At 47.8% G+C, this 21,992-nt stretch overlaps 1 protein-coding gene across 1 annotated transcript in view; it reads right to left on the reverse strand.

The window, feature by feature from the left end:
* Positions 1 to 5,497: 5,497 nt before the first annotated feature.
* Positions 5,498 to 21,992, reverse strand: part of RNFT2 (ring finger protein, transmembrane 2) — a gene marked incomplete at both ends in the record, with an annotated part of 61,797 nt that continues 45,302 nt past the window's right edge. The window contains 4 exons of the mRNA XM_079718134.1: positions 5,498 to 5,632; positions 11,965 to 12,066; positions 12,203 to 12,268; positions 13,589 to 13,738. Of these exons, the coding sequence (XP_079574260.1) occupies positions 5,498 to 5,632; positions 11,965 to 12,066; positions 12,203 to 12,268; positions 13,589 to 13,738 (453 nt within the window). The remainder of the gene's footprint in view (positions 5,633 to 11,964; positions 12,067 to 12,202; positions 12,269 to 13,588; positions 13,739 to 21,992) is intronic.

A 21,992-nucleotide genomic window follows, 5' to 3' on the forward strand; every position in this document is an offset into this window, starting at 1 on the left:
TTAATTCATTCAGCACCTACTTATTGAGCACCTACAATGTTCCAGGTTGTAGAATCTCCTCTGGGAAGAGACTTACGTATTGATCATGGAGGGTAGACCTGCTTGGAACCAGATGATGCTCAATGTCCCTTTCCATTACGGTTCACAGATTTGTCAGGTCATCACTGTGACCTCAAGCCTTGCTGGCAGATTGTTCTATAGAATTTATATTTACTGAGATCTACACTGTCATGAAGGCAATTCAAAAGCCGACGACCTCAACTCATCCCCAGCACGAAAAGGCTGGTTCTTGCTGCTTCACACAGTAAAGAAGCACTGTGCTGAGAGCTTTACATGTTTCCCCCTTAGCTATTCCTCACGCCCACTCTGGAAGACAGTGCTGTTCTTATTCCCATTTTACGGTTGAGGAAGCTGAGGCTCAGCGAGGTTATGCAACTTGGCCAAAGTTGCACGTGAAGAGTGAGGTGGCTGAGCCGAGACGTGGACTCAGGTGTGCGTGGACCCCACCCCCACCCCGGCCCCACTTCCCTCCAAGCCCCCCAGCTAAGCTTCCTGCTCCACCGGGTTCCTTCCTGAGCTGGTCCCACTGGCATTGCTAGTTCAAGGGCAAGCACGTGCCTGGGGCCTAACTTAGGTTGCATTCGGGGACACTCCAGGACAGCCTGGATGGTTCAGTTGGAGATTTTATGTATTTGTTCCCTGCCCTTTGTGTTCCTGTCTTCTGTAAGGTCCCTGGGACAAGCATCTCATTTGCAAACAGGGCCTGTTTGACCTACTTCCTAGGACATGGGGAGTCTTTCTCATCTCCTTCCTGTCCCCTCCCCCACTCGAACCCCCATTTCCTCCCCTCAAGGTCTTCTGCACTCCAAGCGCCCAGGATCGCCTGTGCGTGGTGGAGATGGCTGTGGGGCTGTCTGGAACCTCCGTGAGCCCTCTGACTCAGCTGGAGAGGCGATACGCTTGGGGACATTCCGTTCTGGTTTCTACCCTTGCTGGTTCGCTGTGCTCTTTTGTAAGAGGAATTTCATACCTTGGAGACGCTTTGTACATATTTGTAATGACTTTATTAAAAAACAAAACAAAACAAAACTGGTTGTGTGCTTCCAACCAAAGGCCTCTGCGTTTTCATTTCCTTTTGGAAGGTTGGTCTCCAAAGACTACGGGAGGATCTGGCTGCACACGCCAACCTTCCCTAGGACAGAAGGCCACACGCTCATCTCCTGTCCCTGTTGTGTTCCTGGGAACACCCCAAAGGGAGGGTTGGCCTAAGCAGTACCCTTGGGTTGAGCAACAGGTTGGGGGAACTGGTCCAACAGTTCCAGGTCAGTGCACAAAAGCATCGTTTATGCATGACATGACGCAGATAAGCAAGTGAGCCTGCAGACTGATGTCTCCAACTATGGGTGAACGGACCGCTCAGGGTGGAGTACTTTCACCTGCATTTACCTGGTCTGAGTTGTACCAAGAGACCAAGTTCTAGTTTATTCCTAAGAATGGCAGGTTGAGGACAGGTGGTTTTTCTAGATAATAGATCCTTTTTCCTTCTTTGGGGACCCACCCCACTCTCAGTCCATGTGACTTGGAGGGATGGACTTCATTTCCCACCCACCTCTGTTCCCACGTCCAGAGCTCAACAGCCAACCGAAGCTTGTCCAGCGCTCTGAGTCCCCAAGGCTAAAGTGATTGGTTTGGGGGCAAACTAATGAGAATCAACCTCAAAACTCCTGCTGGAGCTTTGGGGAAGCAGGGGCTCTCTTTGCTGGGGTTGTGAAGCTGGTAGAACATAAGGAACTTCTGGAGGCTCTCTTCCCGCCACGTGGGATCCGACTGCCTGAAGACTAAACCATCTCAAAGGAAAACAATTGAGGGATGGAAAGACATGATCCTACTATCAGCCCTGGAGCCCTTGAATCCAGCTGTACCTAAAGCCCATACTGTTACATGAACCAAATAAAGTCCTTCTTTTACTTAAGCTGTATTTGGCTTGGTTCACAAATAATTTCAACCAAAAAGTTCTGCTTGATGATGCTTTTGTGGCTGGCTTCATAATGTTGACCTGAGAGGCACCAATTGTCACCTAATGCTGTTTACATTTTAAATATCCATCGTCATCTGGCATCTGAGAAAACCCTTCTTGAATCAGCCCATGCATCTGGGGTCCAATTAACCTATAGTTAATGGCCATAGTGGGCTCTGTAGCTGCCACCCCAAGATCCCTTCTACCAGTTCTGGGTGCCATCCTGCACCTTTGTGTGCTTTGTAGCACCCGACACCTTCAGAGGCCTGGGCCTCCTCAATGGAGTGGCTGAGAGGTCTCCCACCCCCCACATTGGCCCACAGCTGGGAGCACAGAAACCTCAGGGTGGGACAAACTCTGAGATGCAGCTGATGCTCCGGAACTCCTGGCAGGACCAAGCTGAGCTGGGACTTCTCTGAGAGTCGCCCTCTTGTTGGGCTTCATCCCCTCCCTCTTCTGTTTCACTCATTCCCTTACTAGTTTCTCCTGGGAGCACTTCCTTAATAAATCAAGCGCCAACTCAATGGGATCTACTTTGGGGAAAAACTGCCATCAGACGACCACCCCCTTCAGGAAATGTGTCTTCGAATTTGTCCTAAAACAGGTCCACCTGGCTCTAAAGGGCAAACGGAGACTCAAGACGGTGGATGTAACTTTCAACAACAGATCATATTTATTGGCAGAATGGAACTTAAGGGGACATTAAAAACACCAAAGGCAGCTCTGTTTGGCCCAGAGCAAAAGTACTAAAAGATTCCAGGACTCGCTTTTTACATTTTCTCTTTCCAACCCCAAGTCTTGGCAGCCTGGAAGTCTCCCAATGCCTCTCACACGCTCCCCTAAGGAAGGTAATGAACCTATTACATCCAGGTCCAGAGCTTGCTTTTTTCATCTCATATTTATTATGGTCAAGACCTTTTTCGTTAGGAGGGCCATTTCCAAAGACTTCGTGGAACTTGAGTCAGTGAGTCATAAAATATTAAGAACAGGATTCTCCGACCTGACACTCGATTAATCCTCCTTCTAACAAATGAGTTGCAGAGCTGAGACAGGTAAAAGAGAGTGGCATTGTTCTTCCTTTCCAATGGTGGCTCTTGGCTGCTTCTACTAAAAACTCGTGCTAGGGAAAACATGCTGCTTTATGTTTGGAAACCTCTGCCCTGGCCACTGTTCCTCCCTAAAGCAGAAGTTAAATCCTCCCACCCAAAAGAAAACCTCCAGACATGACTTTCCCCCCAGAGGGTAGGGAATGAATAAATAAAATCCTAAACTAAATCATCCCACCTGCCCCCGAGTGTTCCCCACACGTGACACTCTGTAGAGTGTCAGAGACATGGCTCATTATTTGTGGAATGGTAGAGGGTTTTTTCGGTGGCATGAGTGTAATTGACAAAACCGTTGGAGTATTCACCAGTAATCTACATTGTTAGTTTCCCTGGTTCCAGTAGATAATACAATAGGCTTTGTCACCCTGGAGATGGCTACAGGGAGGTGAAGTGACTTCTCAAAGCCATGCAGAGTTTGGAATCAGAATTCCATGCCTGACTCCCAACAGACTGATCTATCTGCTCTGTCACATGCTGGCACTTTACTAAGTAAGTCTTCTCCAGCTGCAATTTCTCATGCTTCTTTGATGGCATCTGCAGGCGGGCGATCTTTCTGATAAAAACCAGTTGCAGAAGCTCCTGTTGCTTCCCTTCAGTTCTTCCTCAAGGCAGGGGGTACAGAGCAGCCGAATCTGCCTTGGCCCCATTTCCCTCCACTTCCCCTTCCGAGCTGATTATCCAGGCAAGTGGCATTGTAACATCGCGGCCATTGCCATAGTAACAGAGCTTGAAAGATGCCACGCTGCCCTGGAAGGGATGTCTTGCTGGGTATCAGGAAATAGCCAGGGATGTCAGGCAAAGGAAAAGGTCCTGGCTTGACAGCACACAGGGGTGAATGTTCTGAATCTCTTGGGGACAGGATGGGCATGTGAATACTGGCTGAGAGTGAGGTGGCAGCAAGGCTCCCACCATTTCTCCTGGGGCTTTCTCGCTAATCTGCTCAGTAGCCACACAGATTGCTTTCTCTGTAATGCCATTGGCGCTAGCCTATTGTGCTGAGGCTGACAATGAGAGAATAGAGTTGGGAGGCAGGTAGGGCAGACAAGATTCCAGTGGCTTCTAAGGGATCCACCTGTGCCTTCTCCTCCCAGATTTCAGAGCAGGGAGGGTCTCATGGGTGGAGAACTTGTGTTACAGAGATTAGTAGCTCTGGTATAGAGATTCCAGAAACACTGATCACAGCTGTGCTCTATACCACCACCCTGGCTTGTGGAAAAGTCCATAACATGGATCATGCCTTTTGCTCTGAAGGCTACCAGGGGAGAAGGCAATGGCCACAGGAGCTGTTGACAAGCCTGAGTCTTAAGTGAGGGACAGGACAAAAGGAGGAGGAGAGAAATAAAGATGGGAGTGGACACCCCATGACATCTGCATCTGCACCAGAGCTGGCCTTTCTTGATAGCTAATCACGATTGAGCATCCCCGCCAGAGTCCAGCTAAACAGCAATTTTAAGGACCAAGTCTTTCCATGGACCCAACCACGACTAGATTTCAGGAGCTAGTGTCCACTATTAGCATTCTCAGTACAGTCCAAATCGAACGTGCTATGCACCTGAGCCACTGATGGGCTTCAGAATCACCTCTTGTGCTTTTAAAGAAACATGTCTGGGAGGGCCCACACCTGAAGTGTCTGAGCAGTTGGTCAGCATGTGGCTAACAGTCAGGCTCTGAAGCCAGACAGACCCGGGTTGGAAACTTGGTCCATCATTGCTCACTGGGTGACCCTGGGAAAGTTTCCACATGGAGCTCTATGCCTCAGTTTCCTCATCTGTGAAACGAAGGAAACAACAGTACCTCCGCCATAGGGCTATTGTGAGGATTATAGGGGGTCGTCCGGGCAGGAGGCTCAATGCTGTGCCCGGCTCACACTAAGTGTTTGGTACACGTAGTTACTGTAGGTATAAGGTGGGGCCCAGCATTTGTATTTGGAAAATAACTTCACAGTGATTCTCATCTGCGGACTTGGGCCACTTAGGGGGAGACAGTATCTCCAGGTCTCTCTCTAGTTTGCAGCATCAGGTATTAGGTCACCATGAGTTAAAATAATCCACAGGTGGGACTTGGGTCCATTACCAGTTCCTTGACTTGGAGGGAAGTGGGAGACCTACATAGGTGGAGACCAAGTCTGAGTGAGAAGGCGTCCCCATGTGTAGGGGTAGGATGCACACACCATGATCAGAACAAGAGAGGAAGGTGAAGGTGGGGAAGGGGACAGGGGCCTGGCTTTAGAGGAAGAGATGGAGAGAGGCAGGAAGGAGGATAGTCAGTGCTTGAGGCCTTTTTCCCAGGAAGCCCCTGGAGTTGGACCCCACACCGCTGACCCTCCATCATCTCCCTGGTGTGCCTGGGAGCATCGATGCCGCAGTCTTCAGCCCTAGTACACCTGGAAGTGTGCCGAAGTGGCCCCGTCCTTCCAGCAGCGCAGGGTATCCACGGCAACTGAGCGGCAGAGCGGGCAGGTGCGCTCACGGTCCAGCCAGAGGCAGAGGCACTCCTCACAGAACACGTGCTGCGGGGACAGCGACCAGGGCCACTGGTGTCACTTTCCCAAGCATCCACCCTGTGCCCGCCTTGGTCCTAGGAGCTGGAACCCAGTAGGAACAAAACAGACAATTCCCGCCCTCACAGAACTTGTATTCTAGCTGGGGAGACAACTAGCAAGAGGAATCTCTGAGAGGCAGACTCTGCCAGTGGTAAGTGCTAAGATGGAAAAGCAGGGAAGGGGGGATAAGAGGGCTTGGGAGGCCTGTGATGGTGAATGGGGTGGCCTGGAAGGATGTTCCTGAGATACTGATATTTAGGTAAAACTTGAAGGAGGGTGAGGAGTGAGCCCTGGTGATATCTGGAAAAAGAGTGCTCCAGGCAGAGGGAATAGCATGTGCAAAGGCCCCGAGGCAGGAGTGTGCCTGGTGTGCTAGAGGAACAGCAAGGAGACTGGGGCTGAGCCTGGGGGTAGAGGGCGGGATGAGGTCAGAGAGTTGTGTAGGGCCTTGGGAGGGCTTTGGCTTTTATTCTGAGAGAAGCAGGGAGCCATGGCAGGGTTTTGAGCAGAGGGCTGACTTGATATGATTTGTATTTTAAAAAGATCCCTTTGGCAGCTGGGTTGAGAACAGACCACAGGGGTCAAGAGAAACACGGGGAGACTGGAAACATTAACGGGTTCCACCACCCTCTGGCTGTATAACTTGGACAAGTGATTTAACCTCCCTGTGCCTCTTTTTCCTCACCTGTAAAATGGGGATACTACTACTGCCCTCATAGGAAGATTAACTAACATTAAAGTACTTTCACAGGACAATCAAACACACTATATGATTCTTGACTGGATCCTGGATGTGGGGAAAAACCCTAGCTGTGAAGGATGTTGAAGACGATTAGAGAAATTTGAATATATATTTGAATATTAGTATTTTATATCAATTAAAAATTTGATACCGTGATAGTAGAATTGTGGCTATGGGAGAGAATGTCCTTGTTCTTGGGAAATGTCTGCTGAAATATTTAGGGATGATAGAATCAAAATGTCAGCCACTTATTCTCAACAGGTTTAGGGGGAAAAATCTATACTAAGAAAAGGCAATGTGGTAAAACATTCACGATTAGTGAATCTAGGTAAAGGATAAAAGGGTGTTCGTTCTACTATCCTTCAACTTTTCTGTAGGTTTGAGATTTTTTAAAATAAAATTGATAATATAAAAATCCAAACCAAATGTGTTTTTTTTGTTTTTTTTTGCGGTACGCAGGCCTTTCACTGTGGCCTCTCCCGTTGTGGAGCACAGGCTCCGGACACACAGGCTCAGCGGCCATGGCTCACGGGCCCAGCTGCTCCACGGCATGTGGGATCTTCCTGGACCGGGGCACGAACCCATGTCCCCTGCATCGTCAGGCAGACTCTCAACCACTGCGCCACCAGGGAAGACCCAAACAAAATGTTTTTTAAAAAAGTTTAAAAAAAGGCACTTAGACCAATGAATGCCTGGCAAATAATAAGTTTTCTGTAAGTGTTGGCTTGGCTATTATACAGTAATAGTTATTATTACATTATATCTGTTTATTGTTTATTATCTGTCTCTCCATGGCAGACTGTAAGCTTCTTATAAACCCATTCTGGCACAGTATGCAGTAGGTGCCTAATTGTAGAAAGTGTTCTAAAGAAGCACTCCATGATGTTATAGGAGTATGTTACAGGGGGACTAGTCTGATCTAGGGGGTAGTCGAGGAAGACTTCTTGAAGGTGGTGACACTTGTGTTGAAGCCTGAAGGATGTTCGGGAGTTAACTAGGTGACGAGAGGGGGCGGGGGCTAGAGAATTCCAGGCTGAAGGGAACAGATGTGCAAAGCTCCCGAGATGGGAAAGCGTTTAAGGCTCTCAAGGATGGCCAATGTGGCTACAGTGAGGTGGGTGTAGGGGAGTGGGGGAGAGGAGGTGAGCAGGCCACACAGAGTCTGGACGCCCATGCCCAAATTCTCACCATGGGCTGAAGGGCAGGACCTAGGGGTCAGCAGACCCAGCGGGCCCCATGAGGGCGGTGACTGCTGCTGTTGTCTTCCCACTGCCCAGCCCTGAGCCTGCACAGAGTAGGGGTTCTGACAAACAATGCCTTTCCAGGCAGGTTAGGTGGGAGATTCTGGAGATACTAGGATGATGAAGACCTGGTCCCTGGCCTCCAGGAGCTCACAGTTTCCTTCTCAGATAATCAGGCAGGACCAAATCTGGTGCCAAATTAAGAGATTCAAAGAACACAGGACCACCCAGGGGCTGGGCTGGAGGAGTTCATGACCCAGGACTGCCTCTAGTATTTGGAGAAAGGAACGAGCCCCTACAGAGGGAAGGGGAGAAGGGGTCTTTCCAAGCTGGGAAGTGTAGGGTTGGGTGGGTTTGTGGTCAGTGGGGAATGCAGGTGGTGCTGCATTGTTAACAGTTCCCTGGCTGTGTCTCCTGGAGCACGGAGTTGGGAGAGGTGTCCCTAGGGTGGGACCGGCTACCCCATCCTGATCCCAAGTTCTATCCAGACTCCCCATGTCTTGCTCAAAGATTAAGAGCAGGCTCTCTGAGCCTGTCTCCTTCTCTGTAAAACAGGGCTACTATTTCCCCCACAAGGTATCTGTAAGGATGCAAACAGGTAAAGCCTATCATAAAGCATCAAGTGTGAGGCACGTGTAAGTAAAAAATCAACGGGGGTTGTTACACTCTTGCCCTCTTTCCTTTGTATCACCAGCCCTCTGAACCAAACTCCTGGTAGTGACCAAGAAGCGGAGGGCAGTTTGTTCTGTAACATACTCTGACTCTTCTCTTTGGCAAGGAGGGCTTTAAATACGGCAGATTTCTGACTTTGTGTTCAAGATGCCCTTTCCCTGACCCCCTGTAGGCTGGCAGGAGGCATGCCATAAATACTGTGGAGTGACCGATCAGGCGAGTGTGCGCTGTCTGAGCGGAGAGTTCTAACCTCTGGACACTAATGCTCAGTGTCTGCCTGACTAGCTCCAACTGACAATCTGCTTCTCAGGCCCCAGCTCTGGGAGGCGGTGGTAGGTGGTGGGTGTGAGTGACCCACTGAGCTTAATTTGATGGCCCTTTGAAGGCGAGATAGGATGTTCCTTTAGCCCAGTGGGCTCTTCATCTATCCATGCATGCATCTGCCCTTCTATTCATCGATCCAACTATCCATTCATCCACCCATCCATTCCCCCATCTACCCATCTATTCACCCACCCATCTGTCAATCCATTTGCCCATCCACCCAGTCACCCACACATTTATCTTTATCCACCCACCTTTGCACTCACCCACCCACCCCTCCACTTGACTACCATCCACCTCCATCCCAACCATCCATCCATCTCCTCTAACCCATCCATCCAACCATCCATCCATATATCCGTGCCATTCTATCCATCCATCCCATTCCATCCCTCCTCCATCCATCTCATCCCATTCCATCGATCCATCCATCCAATGTTTACTGAGTCAGTACTGTGATTCCACTACTAAGAAAGACAGACATGGCCACCACTCTCAAGTGGCTTATAATGTGGCAAAGAGGAGACAGACCTTACACAACCCGTTGCCCAATTAATCATCTAGCTGACAACTGAGATAAGTGCTATGAAGGAAAAACACAGGATCTGCGAGGACATGTAGCTGGGGGCACTGACGAGACTGGAGAAACAGAATCAGAGAAGCCTTTATTGAGGATGTAAAGGCTCATTACTGACTCATTCATTCATTCGTTCATTCATTCAGTGCATTTAGGAATTAACAAGGCCCTTTCACCTGTGGAAGTCATCGCTGCCCTTCTAAGCCCGGCTCACAGCAGCAGAGGAAGACTGAGACGTGTGCTAGGCCTGGCCACGTATGTGGGCTTCAACCACCACTGGATGTGGCCCCTGCTCCTGGATCTGGGGTGACGGTGTCTTGTCCAACCCCCCCCCCACTAATTCTAATCCAGCTGCGGGAAGACGTAATGGTACCGGGAGAAGAACGGGCGAGAGAGGCAAACAGACTAAGGGTGGAGAGACTGCCAGCAAGGAAGAAGAAAAACTTTCACCTTGACATCCTGTTCAAAGAATTGCTGCTACCAAGAAGGAAATACAGATGCTCTGAAGCATATGAGAAGATGTTCATCTGCTCTCATAATTAGGCAAATGAAAATGAAAACTGCACCAAGACAGTGTTGGTCACCTGTCAGATTGGCGACGCTCAAAACAGGCTTGATAACACGGTATGTTGGTGAGGGAGGAGAGCAAGAGGGCGCGTCACGCTCCGCACTGGGGTTGCAAACGGATACACTCTTTATGGAGGGCGATTTAGCAACATCTGTCAGAACTGCATACCCTCTGACCCAGTAATTCCACCACTAGGAATCTACCCTACTAAGAGCTTGCACACATGTGAAATGGAATACGTGCCAATGAGAGCTAACATTTATGGAACTCTGACCACGCACCAGGCATGGTTCTAAATGCTTCACCTGAATTCACTCATTTCATCAACACGATGAGTCCAGGTAGGTGCTATAGATCTCCCTATTGCTGATCTCTCATAACAGCCATATTTGTCTTAACAAAAGATTATGAACTGCTAAATGCCCATCAATAGGAGAATGGTTAAGCAAATTATGGTCTATCCATAAAATGGGATGTTACACAAATAAGGAACAATCTCTTCAGGCAGAGTTTCAAGTCAAAAAGAAAAGATGCAGAATGAAGTTTGGGTAGAATGTGCCGCAGCTTATGTCTTTTTGGAAAATATATGTTTGTGTATATATGTGCGTATATATATTTAAATTCTACAAAGCATCTCTGGGAAGATATAAAGGAAACTGGCCCAGTTGACCGTGTGGGTATTTAGGGGCCTAGGGAGCTGGGGATAAGGGTAGGAACCCTGTCACCACTTCCCTTTTTGTATCTTTAAAATATTTTTTTAATGAACTTTTTATTTTGGAATAATTTTACACTTACAGAAAAGTTGCAAAGGTAGTATAAACAGTTCTTGTATTACCCCTCATCCAGTTTCAGTCTCCCCTAGTATTACCCTCTTGCATCACCGTGGTACATTTGTCAAAGCTAAGAAATCCACATAGATGCATGACCATGGACTAAACTCCAGACTTTCTTCAGATTTCATGAGGCTAGTTTTTCTCTCCTGTTCTCTCTCTGTTCCAGGTCCCACACTGCATTTAGTCATCATGACTTCTTCATCCCCTTTTTGAATTTTTGAGTCATGCAAATTTATTCTCAATTTAAAAATAAGTACAGTTAAAGATTAAAAATGAACCTCCTAGACATCCCCAAACAGCAAAACCAAAAAAATTTTGCTGATGTCAAAAGAGGACCCCACCTCCTGTCCTCCTAGCCCTGGAAGGTGGGGGGGAGCCCTGTGCTCTCCCATTCCTTCTAGTCTGCAGGCTATGCCTCCCCCAAAGTCTTCTCAGCCTCCAACTCATCGCTCTCCGGCCTGGTCCCCTGGGACACTGCATGACTCTCTCTTACACAGCACTTATCACTGCCTGCCTTGTTTCATAGTTATTTATGTATGCGTCTGTTTCCCCAAGGAGACCGTGTGTTCTAGAGAAGGGGACAGGGTCTATGTGCCCTCTGCCTCCCCTCCCCGGTATCTGATAGGATGCTTTGACTCATACACATTTGCTGAATTGACATCTTAGCCCCTGATGTCGGGGGGAGGGGGAGGGGGAGAAGGAAGAGGAGCGCGGGGAGGAGGCAAAGGGATACATTTAGGCAGTTAAAGGTAACCGACCAGTACTGACTACTATGGGTTGGTGACCCACAACTAATAACGAAAACAAATGGTAATAATAATTATAATGATACTAATAACTGTAATAATCGTAAGTTTTAGGGCTGAATAATTAAAGTTTAGTTCTTTCCAGAGATGATCTCATTTAATCATAATAATAACTCTATAAAGTAGGCATTATTATGATACCCATTTTATAAATGAAAACGACCAAGGCTCAGGGAGATGGGCTGACCCGCTCGGGGTCCACACTGCTGCTGAGATTCAAACTCAGGTTATTCTGACACTATACCCTACTGAAATTTTCATTTTCTACATTTTACCACTGAAATCAAAGCTCAGAGAGGTGAAGTAAACCTGCCCAAGGGCAGCCAGCTAGTAAAAGGCAGAACTGAGATTTGACCTTGGGTCTGAGGGACTCCAGGCTTGACTACACTGTTCCCAAAGACCCATCCCAGAGCCCCAAGGTTTGGTCATTTGGTTTTGGTCAAGTGTCCCATGCAGGCACTTGGGACTTCTGCATGGGGCAGGGCCCTGCGGTCCCCCAACCTCCGTCTCCAATGGCCCCACCCAGTCCTGCTCACCTGGCACATAAGGATCAGAGGCTCTCGGAACTCAGCCTGGCAGATAGCACAGATATCACCAGCTTCTGTGCACTGCTGCCCAGTGGCCCGGACTCCATAATTCTGTTTGATGGAAGGGAGAGAGACACAGACACAGCTGTGGTCCCTCGCTGGAGAGACACCCTCAGAAGCACAGCAAGGTCTGTTTCTGGCTCCTGGTTCCTGTGATCTTGGTCAGGACCATCAGAAGCCAACTCACCTGAGAGGTGCAGAGAAGCTTCAGGGCTTTCCTAACTCCACCCACGCGGCCACAAATGTCGAAAGACTGAAAGGAGAGCGAGGTGATGGCTGAAAAGTATTCAAGGATTGTTCGGGATCTCTTTCACCATTCCTGAACAACCACCATGGACCCTCCTCATCTTTGACTCCAGACATTTTCAGGGCACATCCTCCCATTTGAAACTCCTCACTCCCATCAGTTTTGCTGGGCTTTTGTCTTGCTGCCTTCCATCAGCAGTCTCCCCTGCCAGTGGGGCCAGGACAGCAAACATATGGCATGCCTACTGTCTTTTCCCCCTCCCAAGCCCTGGGCAGGCATTGCTAATTGATCACAGCACTCTTCTTCTGAGTCAGGGCATAATCATTCTTCTCTGTCCAGCACTCCAGTCAGCCACTGCCAGTAGATCAGAATCAGTAGGCAAAATAAGCCCCAGTGGTTGACAGTGCATGGGTTGCCTGGCTAGCCCTGCTTGGAGGAAGGAAAGGGAACACTTGCATTCCTCCAGAATTCTCTAAAGCCTTAAATAGATCAGGGAAAAGAAAGAGGAGGATGTGTTTATTGTTAGGGGGGGAAGCCTGATTTGTACTAATGATGAAAAGAGAAGCACTGCACACTGATTTGCAGAGCTGAGGGTATGCAAGTTAAGAGGAACCAAAAACAAATTCTGTAGCAGCGTTGTCGGTGGGTTGAGAGCTCCAGACTTAGACGCTTGCTCTGTGATCACTAGCTGAGTGATGCTGGGCAAGTTACTTCTCTCTGAGCCTCAGTACCCTCGGCCATAATCTAGGAGTGATAATGGTATGTATTTTGAAGGGTTGCTGTGAAGAGGACAACATGAAATGATGGCATATGGTGAGGTTTATGGGCAAGAAATTAGGATGGCTGTAACCGTAAAAAGGAGTGAAGTACTGATGTATGCTATAACGCGGAGGAACCTCGGAAATGAAGCTAAGTAAAAGAAGCCAGACTCCAAAGGTTACATAGTGTATGATTCCATTTATATGAAATGTCCAGAAAGGGTAAATCCATAGAGTCTTCAGAAAGAAGACTAGTGGTGGCCAGGCACTGGTGGAGGAATGAAGAGTGATTGCTTCATGGGTGCAGGGTTTCTTTTTGGGGTGATGAACATGTCTTGGAACTAGACAGAGGTGGTAGTGGCACAACACTGAGAATCTGCTAAATGCCACTGAATTATTCACTATAAAATGGTTAGTGGTTAATTTTGTGTTGTGTGAATTTAATTTTTCAATTAAACAAAGAGATTAGGGTGTTATTCCAGGCTCCCCACTTGCCCTCGCTGCTAGGCCCAGCTACTGAATGGGTCTTCCTCAGGCCAGCCCTCCAGCCTCCCCCAGGCCACCTCACCTTGCAGAGGCTGTAGAGAACGATCAGGACCCCTCCGAGGAAGTAGCTGTTGGAGGCATCGTCACCCATGATGTATTTATACCACAGCTGGATGGGAACGAGTGATCGGAACAGCTGGCTCAACTCCTCGATGACCAGATAGAACTTTCCCTGCAATCACACAGAAAGCATCAATTGTTATTAGCAGTAAACACCCAAAGGACCCAGCTGGGGGGCCCCCCAGCCCAGGGAGTAATGACATTCCAGGTCACAGGCAGCCCATTAATCGGCTTTGTAAAGCACTCAGGCCTGCTCCTAATGGGCCTGCAATGTGGCCAGGGAGACACGGCCCCTGCTCGCTGCCCTCGCCTGCTGCCCACCAGCCCAGTAGATCAACACTCTGGGGATCGCGTCTCAGGGAGGGAGAAACTGGACACCTCTGGCCGAGGGTTGGAGTGTGGGTCACTCCCTGGTGCCTGCTGTGGCTTTGAGGGCTCAAAGCCAATCATGGGGGCACAGTCCCTGGCCCTGCACTCAGATCACTCTTATCTCTAGGGGGCTGACCCAGGCATCGAGGGTGACTGCCCTCAGCGGCGTGGGCGGGGCGGACCACAGGATGCAGGAAGGACAGGCAGAGAAGAGGAGAAGGGGGAGGACGTGTTCTCGTTCCCAGCTGCCCCACCTACTGTCTCCAAGGAGGCAGGATCACATCCGGTGAAAGAACATGGACTTGGGTTCTCAGACCTGGGGGACTCAGAACCTTATTTTGCTGCATGTTCGTGAGCCTCACTGTGCTCATCTACAGAATGGGAATCACAACGGCTACCTTCTAGGATGGCTCTGAAGATTAAAGGAAATAAACAGGAAAAGCATCTAGCGTTTTCTTTCTCTTCCTCTTTTGGCTTTTATTCAAGTCCCTCAAGCTTTCTGGGGCCTGTGCTATAAAATGGACAAGAAAATAACCCACCCTGTCGTGTCTAATAAAGTTAAACAGACACCCGCTTAGGACTCAGTAATTCCACTCCCAGGTGTGCACCTGAGAGAAATGAAAACATATGTCCATCTGTAGGTGAATGTTCACAGCAGCTTTATTCATAATATCTTCAAACTGGAAACAGCCCAAATGTCCATCAATGGAAGAATGGATAAACAAATTGTGGTATATTTATATAATAGGACATTACTCAGCAATAGAAAAGGAACAAATGTTTGCAATGCACAGCAACATGAATGAATCTCAAACATTCTCTCCTATCAAAGGAGACAGATACAAAAGAGTACATAGTGTGTAATTCTGATTAATATGAAGTCCTAGAATAGCTAACATAAAACTGCACTGAAGACTTCCCTGGTGGTGCAGTCGTTAAGAATCTGCCTGCCAATGCAGGGGACACGGGTTCGAGCCCTGGCCCGGGAAGGTCCCACATGCCGCGGAGCAACTAAGCCGTGTGCCACAACTACTGAGCCTGCGCTCTAGAGCCCACGAGCCACAACTACTGGGCCTGCATGCCACAACTACTGAAGCCCGCGCGCCTAGAGCCCGTGCTCCACAACAAGAGAAGCCACGGCAATGAGAAACCTGCGCACCGCAACGAAGAGTAGCCCCCGCTCGCCACAACTAGAGAAAGCCTGCGTGCAGCAATGAAGACCCAACGCAGCCAAAAATAAAAAATAAAGTTAAAAAGAATAAACTGCACTGATGGAAATAAGATCAGTGGTTGCCTGGGGTGAGCTGGGGGAGGAATGACTGCAAGGGGGCGTCAAGGAATTTTGGGGAATGAAAGAAATTATAGATTGTATATGTAAATTTTATATTTTATATAGTGATGGGGGTGGTGCTTACACGTGGGTATACATTTGCCAAAACTCACTGAAACGTGTGCTTCAAATCTATGCATTTTCTTGTACAGATATACAATGTTATACACCTCAGTAAAGTTGATTGAAACAAATAAACAAACATAGAAACAAATAGTCCCGCCCCAAGCATACATAGCCTTAAAGATGTGAATAATCTTGGCTCCAGCAATTCTACTTCTAGGAATTTATCCTAATAATCAGGGATATGTGCTAATAGATATGCCAGTAGGAATGGCCACTGCAGCATTCTTTGAAACAGTACAAACAAAAACAGGTAACAAACTAAATGTGCAAAAAGAGGGTCTGGTTATGGTAGGGATCGATAATGCAGAGCCATACAGCCGATCAAATATCATCCTGAAAAGGAGTGACTTTGCAGTGAAGAAATCCACTACATACTGCCTTAACCAAGTGATCAAGGTTAACATCCCCAGTAATATGTCATATTGAAGCCTAAACCCCTGATAAGATGCCCTGAGAAAAATACAGCATCATCCTGTGTATTCTGGTCAAAAACTTACAAGCTCAATTGAATCATAAGAAAATGAGACAAAGCCAAACTAAGGAACATTCTACAAAATAACTGTTCAGCATTCTTCAAAAGTGTGAAGGTCATGAAAGACAAAGAAAAGACCAAGGAATTGTTAGATTAGAGAGGACTAAGGAGACATGACAAATAAATGCAACGTGGGATCTTAGATTCGATCCTAGACCAGGAAAAAGACGTTTGTGGAACAACTGGCAAAATGTGATAAGGTCTGTAGTTTAGTAAATAATAACGGTACCAATGTGAATTTCCTGGCTTTGCTAATTGTACTATGGTTATATTAGATGTTAATATTAGGGGAAGCTGGGTGATGGATATATGGGAACTCTCTGTATTATTTTTGCAAATTTTCTCTAAGTCTAAAATTATTTCAAAAGAAAAAGTTAGAAAAGAAATCATCCTGGCAAAGGATATCTATTGATTCAGGGAAACGCTCATATTATAGTTCCAAGTGGAAAAGATACAGAATGAAGAAACTACTCATTTTCGTTGTGGTTTTCTGCCTTTTCCTTTTTTTTTTTTTTTTTTTGTACTGAGCATAGTGCTTAAACTAGAGGGAGAAAAAAGTTATAAAAATGCATTGTGGGGCTTCCCTGGTGGCGCAGTGGTTGGGAGTTGGCCTGCCAATGCAGGGGACGTGGGTTCGAGCCCTGGCCCGGGAAGGTCCCACGTGCCATGGAGCAACTGGGCCCGTGCGCCACAACTACTGAGCCTGCGCTCAAGAGCCCACAAGCCACAACTACTGAGTCCACGTGCCACAGCTACTGAGGCCTGCGTGCCTGGAGCCTGTGCTCCGCAGCAGGAGAGGCGGCTGCAGTGAGCAGCCTGCGCACCGCAGTGAAGAGTAGCCCCCGCTCGCCGCAACCGGAGAGAGCCCACGTGCAGCAACAAAGACCCAACCCAGCCAAAAAAAAAAAAAAAACAAAAAACAAATAAATACATTTATTTAAAAAAAGAAGTGTTGTGTATCCATCAAATGGATGATGTACAGAATGTGGACAGAGACTTTCTATCTACCCCATTATATTCTGTCTTGATGGGCTGAGCACAGGTCGCTTGGAAGAGGACTCATTGAGGCAGATGTACCCACATCTGCTAAGGACCAAGGAAAGGCATCCAGTCATCCACTCACCCCAATGTCTGACCTTGCAGAATTGGAACGTCACCCCAGACCTGCTGAATCAGAATCTGCCATTTAACAAGGTTCCCAGGTGCTGTGTGTGCACGTTCAAGTTTGAGAAGCACTATTTCAATGGATAAGTGGAACGAGGGCAGTGCAGTGATATGGGCAGGATGAGGAAAGAAAGGTATTCCAGAAGCCCAGAGGTGACGGAAAGGATGGTCAGTCTTTGGCCATCGTGCTGGGCAGCCTCCTGCTTTGTCCTCCTGGACTCATGGTGGTTGAGGACATGACCACCTCATGAAAGGTCTTATGTCCCTGTGTCTCTTGAAACCCCTGCATGCTGGCATCTGGTTGACTCTGGAGACAGACCCTGCTGTCCCCTCTCAGGCTAATCTTGCACAACCAGCCTGGCTTGGTGGTTAAGAGTGTAGCTCGGGAACCAGACAGGCTGGTGTCAGATCCTGTTGCCAACCACCTTGCTATTACTGATCCTTGGTCACTGTCTTTGGATCCCCCAGTTTTCAGGCTCCACTAGCTGCAGGCTGGCCTTCTGGTCCAGACCCCAAGCTTCCCACTCACCTAACGTGTGGGTCTGGAACAGAGGTCAGCAATCTTTTTCTGCAAAGGGCCAGATAGTGAATACTTTGGCTTTGAGGTCATACAGCCTCTGTCACCACTATTCCCCTCAGCTATCGACAATAGGTAAACAAATAGGCGTGGCTGTGTTCCAATAAAACTTTACTTACAAACACAGATGTTGCGAGGCATACTTGATCTGCAGCTTGTGGTTTAACAACCTTGGTCTATAACATCAGAACCTAGATAAGTCAAGTCATGATGGGGACTCCAATACATCCCCAGAATTTCAGAGAAGGCTCAGGGACCAGCTCCTTGGCCCCTCTTCCAGGTGCTCTGCTATGTAGACCAAGCTCTTCCTCTGTAGATGGACTAGTAGTCCCCTACTCTTTGCCGAGCTAACACCTGTTCATCTTCTGGGTCTCAGCTAACTGTCACCTCCTATCAGAAGCCTTCCCCAACTCCTTAATTAAATTAAGTGCTCCTGTTACACCCTTTAAATCACTTTAGAGCACTTCTCACAATATTAAAAACATTACTTCAGTAGCTCTCTCTCCCACTGGACCGTAAGCCCCATTAGCATGAAGATAATTTGGCTCCTGGTCATATTCCCAGCACGCAGCACACAGCAGGTGCTTATTTAAGAGCTAGAGACCTCTGAAGCGTAAGATTTTCCACCCTTGTTACTCAGGTCAACATCTAGAGTTTGCTGATGCAGAAGGAGAGTTGGAACATGGAACAGAGTATTTCTCTTCATAGGCAAGCCCTGATGTCACAGAAAATAAAATAAAGGGAGAGAGTGCTAAAGGCAGCAATTAGCTGCTGGGGGGCCAGCCACTTGGAGAGGAGGTAAAACCACCGGGGAAAACCGGGCATATCCCAGTGAAACCATCTCTCTCTAATTAAGCAGTTTTATAATTCCAGGTTGCTTAAGCATGTTATTTCTGACGACCACCGAATGGAACATGTGGCTTCTCCGGGGTGTCAGACAATAAGGAAAGCGATCAGATTATGACCCGTCTGCCCTCCCTGCCACCCGTGAAGGGGGAACAGTAGCAGTTGCTGCAGAACTTAGGCAGAGAGCTCGCTGCTGGGATTCTGATAAAGGGGGCGGGAGCAGTCAAGGAGGGGAAGGCAGGTTCTGTTCTGACTTTTACTGTGAGGATGGCGGAGGGACCAAAAGTGAAGTGGGAAGCAAGGAAACGACAGAGGGCTGACGGGAAGGGAGTGGGAAATGAAGGCGAGCAGGATGCTGAGAAGCCGAAGAGAGGAACAGGTTAGGAGACTTTCGGAGAACGCACCTACCTGGGAAAGGTGATGTGAAGGATCATGGGGATGAAGAGGAAGGGGAGGGAGACATAATCAGAGTTGTTAGCAGCGTAAATGTACAAAGATGTAAAGAATGGATAAACACGGATAAAAGTTTTTTTCTGCATCAAAATTAATATGAATATGTATACGGCTTTACCTGTTTATTAATCTCTTTCATACACATTTTCTCACCTACAGAAGTAGGACAGCACAGCAGTTAAGGGCATGGCAATTGGGCCTCCAAAGTCAAATCTGTTACCTACTAAATTGGTTGATTTTGGACAATAATTTAATTTCTCTGAGCCTCAGTTTCCTCATCTGTAAATGGGGTTGAAAACACATACACACAGACACACACACAGACACACACAGTGGTATGCTGGCAAATCAGTTCTCCAGAAAACAACCAAAAAAAAATGGGCCTGATATGTGTGCTTCCAATTTCTGTGGTGTAAGTACTCCCACAGGGCCAATTTCAAGCTTCCTAGGGTTTAACGCTGCTTGCAAATTTCCTGAAAATGTAACCATTGGCTTTCACAAGCCCAAGCAAACTTGCTCCAACAGGCCAAGGTGATTGTGAGGATTGAATGAGCAAATGCACCTAAAACATAGGTACCCAGGAAGGGCCCAGTGCATGATAAGAGCTAGTAAAGAACCTCATGATGATCTGGGGATGTAGGCATTATTACTGTCACACGTTCTTTTAGAGACAGGACACCTCAGGTTCAAAAGAACTAAGGAATGAACGAGAATGAGGCAGAGGTGCTATCTGGGACGCCCAGGCCCAGGCTGCATGAGACCCGGCATCTGTCACTGCCTCCCTCTTGCTTGCCCTTCCTCCCCTCTCACGTTGTGAGAAACCCAAGGGACAAGGGGAGACCACGTGCAGAGGCCAGGTGCAGAGGGAGGGGTTCTGAGCGACACTACACGGGGTGGGGAGGAGCAAGGAACCCAGCCAACAGGGAGAACCGAGGCCCCAGATATAGGACCTGAGCAAGTCATCCCACCCATGGCAGCTGAGGCATTAGACCCGTGAGTAAAAAAGCTGTTGTGGATGGTCCAGCCTCAGCGGACATCACATGGAGACCAGCTGTCCCTAGTGTACCCTGGCTGACCTCCTGACCCACAGAATCATGGGAAATAATAAAATGGTGGTTGTTTTAAGCCAAAAGAAAGAAAAAAGGAGAAAAATGAACTAAAGTGCTCATCTAAGGAGGTGATGGTGACGTTTGCCGGTGCTTCTTAAGGCTGGCTTGTTGGGTTAGCACTCCAAGATCCTGTGCCAAAAAGCCAGCCACACTGCCATGAGGAGAGCGATACCTGTGCTTCTTTCTAGAATGTTCTTTGAAGAACACAAATCTGATCATTGTGGACCCCTGCTTATAACCCTAGGCCGGGGGCCTTTGGGAGGTAATCAGGTTATGAGGGTGGAGCCCTCATGAATGGGATTACTGCCCTTATAAGAAGAGACATGAGAGCATTCTCCCTCCTTCCATGTCTGTCTGTCTGTCTGTCTCTCCCAAACCCCTGCAATCATTCTTTTTTTTTTTTTTTTTTTGCAGTACGTGGGCCTCTCACTGTTGTGGCCTCTCCCATTGCGGAGCGCAGGCTCCGGACGCGCAGGCTCAGCGGCCATGGCTCACGGGCCCAGACGCTTCACGGCATGTGGGATCTTCCTGGACTGGGGCACGAACCTGTGTCCCCTGCATCAGCAGGCGGGCTCTCAACCACTGCGCCACCAGGGAAGCCCCCTGCAATCATTCTTGACACTCCTTTCTCTCAGAACCAACATCCAATTCATCTACAAATTCTGCTGGAAACGGCTCCCTAACAACTTCTGTCGCTGTCCCCCTATGATTTATTCCTCACACGGTATCCAAAATGAGCTTCTCAAAATACAAGGCAGAACAAATCATCCCAGGGCTCAGACCTGCCAATGTCTTCTATCTCCCTCAGAGTGACATCTGAAACTCTCACCCTATCTTCCAGATCCTATGAGATCTGCCTCCTGCCCACATGTCTGGTGTGCCTGATTCTCAAAAAACCCCCAAAAAACAGAAAAAAAAAAAACAAACCAAAAATCCCCAAAAAACAAAACAAGCACAATTCTACCTCAGGGTCTTTGCACTTGCTCTTCCCTCTTCCTGGAGCACTCTTCCTCCTGATGTCTGCCAGCTGGCTCCCTCACTTCCCTTGGGTCTTGGCACACATGTCATCTCATCAGGAAGGATCACTGAACAATGTACATAAGATAGCACCCCTGCACTTCCTACTTCCCCCCATCCTCCTCATCCTCTGTATTCAGCTTTCATTTTTCTTTTTTGCACTCACCCCCAACATGGACTATATTTCTTTGTTATGCTCCTGAAATACAGGGGCTCTGTGTCTTTTTTGGCATTACCATTTCTGTTTGCAGAGTCTAGAGGAGCGCGCTTGAAACCAAACAGGGTGCTCAGCCGAATGAATAAGTAGGCCTCAGCGTCTTCATCTATAGACTGCAGGTAATAATAGTATGTCCCTCAAAGAGTTTTGATGTTAATAACAGCAAATACATACACTTCTGAAGGCTTATTACTTGCCAAGTGCTGTTCTAAGCACTTTGTATTAATTTAACCCTCACAACAACCTATGAGATAGGAGCTATCATCATCCCCATTTTACAGAAGAGTAAACTGAGGCACAGGGAGGTTAAGTCACTTGCTCAAAGTCACACAGCTGGTAGGTGGCAGAGAAAGAATTTGAATCCAGGCAGGCTGGTTCCAGAGGCCACTTTATAAATCCTCTCTCATCAGAGAAATAACGTGTAAAGATCTTAAAACAAGGTGTGACAATGTTCATTGCAGCACTATTTACAATAGCCAGGACATGGAAGCAACCTAAGTGTCTGTCGACAGATGAATGGATAAAGAAGATGTGGCACATATATACAATGGAATATCACTCAGCCATAAAAAGAAACGAAATTGAGTTATTTGTAGTGAGGTGGATGGATCTAGAGTCTGTCATAC

This window comes from Hyperoodon ampullatus (genome assembly GCF_949752795.1).
Source record: "Hyperoodon ampullatus genome assembly, chromosome: 13".
NCBI lineage: Eukaryota > Metazoa > Chordata > Mammalia > Artiodactyla > Ziphiidae > Hyperoodon > Hyperoodon ampullatus.